Source organism: Danaus plexippus, chromosome 7 (assembly GCF_018135715.1).
Source record: "Danaus plexippus chromosome 7, MEX_DaPlex, whole genome shotgun sequence".
NCBI lineage: Eukaryota > Metazoa > Arthropoda > Insecta > Lepidoptera > Nymphalidae > Danaus > Danaus plexippus.
Window position 1 is genome coordinate 4,737,291 of NC_083541.1, and position 2,210 is coordinate 4,739,500.

The 2,210-nt window shown below is 34.8% G+C and overlaps 1 protein-coding gene across 1 annotated transcript; it reads right to left on the reverse strand.

Annotated features, from left to right (window-relative positions):
- Positions 1–66: 66 nt before the first annotated feature.
- On the reverse strand, positions 67–1,766 carry LOC116770518 (serine/threonine-protein phosphatase 4 regulatory subunit 2). The gene has a single exon (XM_032662020.2). It carries the CDS (start codon positions 1,689–1,691, stop codon positions 267–269), a length of 1,425 nt encoding a protein of 474 aa, XP_032517911.2. The 5' UTR covers positions 1,692–1,766; the 3' UTR covers positions 67–266.
- Positions 1,767–2,210: the final 444 nt, after the last annotated feature.

Sequence of the window (2,210 nt, forward strand, 5' to 3'; positions counted from 1 at the left end):
CTATATTGGACATGATGTGGAGCTCAGTGTTATGTTTAGTCCTCGAAATGAACCAAATAAAACATCTTTGGAACAGATTAATTTTGATCTTTATTTTCTATTTAAAGCAAGTTACTCATGAAATTAAGTTATATTTAAATAATTATTTTATTGCTTCCAATAAGTAATACAGTTCATTATAGAGCTTCCTTAATTAAGAGATCTTACATTAATGTATCAAATAAATTTGCACAAAATTCTATTGAATATTATAGTCAACTAAGAAATTAGGTGTCGGAAACTTTAGTGTTTGTCAAGTTTTCTGTATTATCAGGAGACGGGTCTTCCTTAATTTTGTCAGATACTTCTTTTACTTCTGCCTCGACTGGAGTTTTTTCACTGTCCGGTATATTAGTTACAGGTAATTCAGAGTTAACATCAGATATTGAATAGTTTTCTGCTTCTAAAGTAGGCGTTTCTTTGTCTGTCTCTACGGGTTTAGCGTCTTCCATAGGTTTATCGTTTTCTTTATCTTGTTCTGGTACAGGATTTTCGGGTATTGCTTGCGGTGGATGTTCTACATGGATGTCTATTTGTTCTTCGGTTTTGGGTGAGTTACTGTTGCCATCAATGATATCGCTTGACGAGGAACTTTCTTCACTTGATGATGACACTTCACAATGAATTTTGTTATCTTCTTCTTTCGGTATAGAGTCCGAGCTGCTGTCGTCCATGGATGTGGGGTTATCAATAACATTTTGTGTATTTTCCTTAGATGCCACAGAATCTAAGGTTTCAGATTCTTTCGATTCTACAAGCTTCTGTTCCGTCATTTCAGCATCATCAACTTTAATTTCAGGTATGACTAAAACTTCATTTGCGGCTTCCGATTTCATTTCTTCATCCACTTTGACTACGGAAGGCTGCTCTTCAGTATTATTGTTCTTGATATCATCACTGGTTGATGCAACTGCATTATCCAAGGGTTTTGGTTTTGGGGCATTATCTAACATTTCCTCATTTGCATTCAAGTCAGATGGACTCTCAGATACATATTGAGTTGTAGATTTTTCCTCACTGTTAACAATAGCGTCTTTTTTGGTATGTAACCTTGTTTCGATATCCTCAACATTAATGTGGGCTTCTGATGAACTAGGCTGTGGTTCGCAATTCTGTCGTGACTCGGGATTATCTTTCCATGACATATCCTCCATTTCAACATCAACATTATAATCAGAATTGTTATCTGATCCATTTACAATAGGTTCTCCATTCTCTGGATGTCTTTGATGACCAGGTTCTCTTGTACTTACAACTAAAATGTTTTTCTCAATGGCTCTCATAAATTTATCAACTCTATTGTACTGTTTCCGCGGGTAGGTGAGTAGCTCACAGATTCTTTGAACGGTAAATGGAGCAGAGTTGAATGAATCCAATCGTTCTACTAAGCTGTTTTTCATACTATCGTAGTTAAACGCATTAACATTAGGATAGGGCGGTATTTCAATGCCTGGAGTAGTCTCGTAAAAGTCGGTTATAACGTTAAGTAATTTTTCTTTGAACAAACTCTTAACAAGAGACCACTGATAGACGGGATCACCGGTACGCGCTACATAGGCCAAATAATCGTTTAGTTCTTGTGGTATTGTTTTCCGTTCACATTTTGAAAAATCTTCAAGGAAATGAAAAATCTCTTCAGCATTTTCCATCATGACTGCGATTTTTAAATATGTACCAAGGCAACGATACAATAAAACAACAATGTAGTCAGATCAATGACACTATTCCCAATTGCAAAACCACAGATAAATACATACAGGATATAAATATATTTAACCTCTCTCGATTTCCAGACTGTCATAACCGCAGAAATCAGTTATTATGGATGATTAAAAAAATATATATGGTATATGTATTTTAATTCATATTCTTATTGAAAATAACTATAATGTAGTTAGATCTAAGATTTTAGAGCAACCGTGATCACGGGCACCTCGTCTGCCCGTGATCACGGTTGCTGCAAAGTAATCGAAACGTCGGGATTAGGTAGTTTTTAAATAATAAAATCCGCGTAGTAAATCCGAATAACACTAGTTTCATTTATAATGTAGTTTTGCTACTAATTCATTTTATTCAAGGACAATTATAATTTTGATGATAATAAATGTCTGGCATTCTGTAAATAGTATTAGGAGTTACTAATCATTTATTATGTCAACCGTCATACGTCT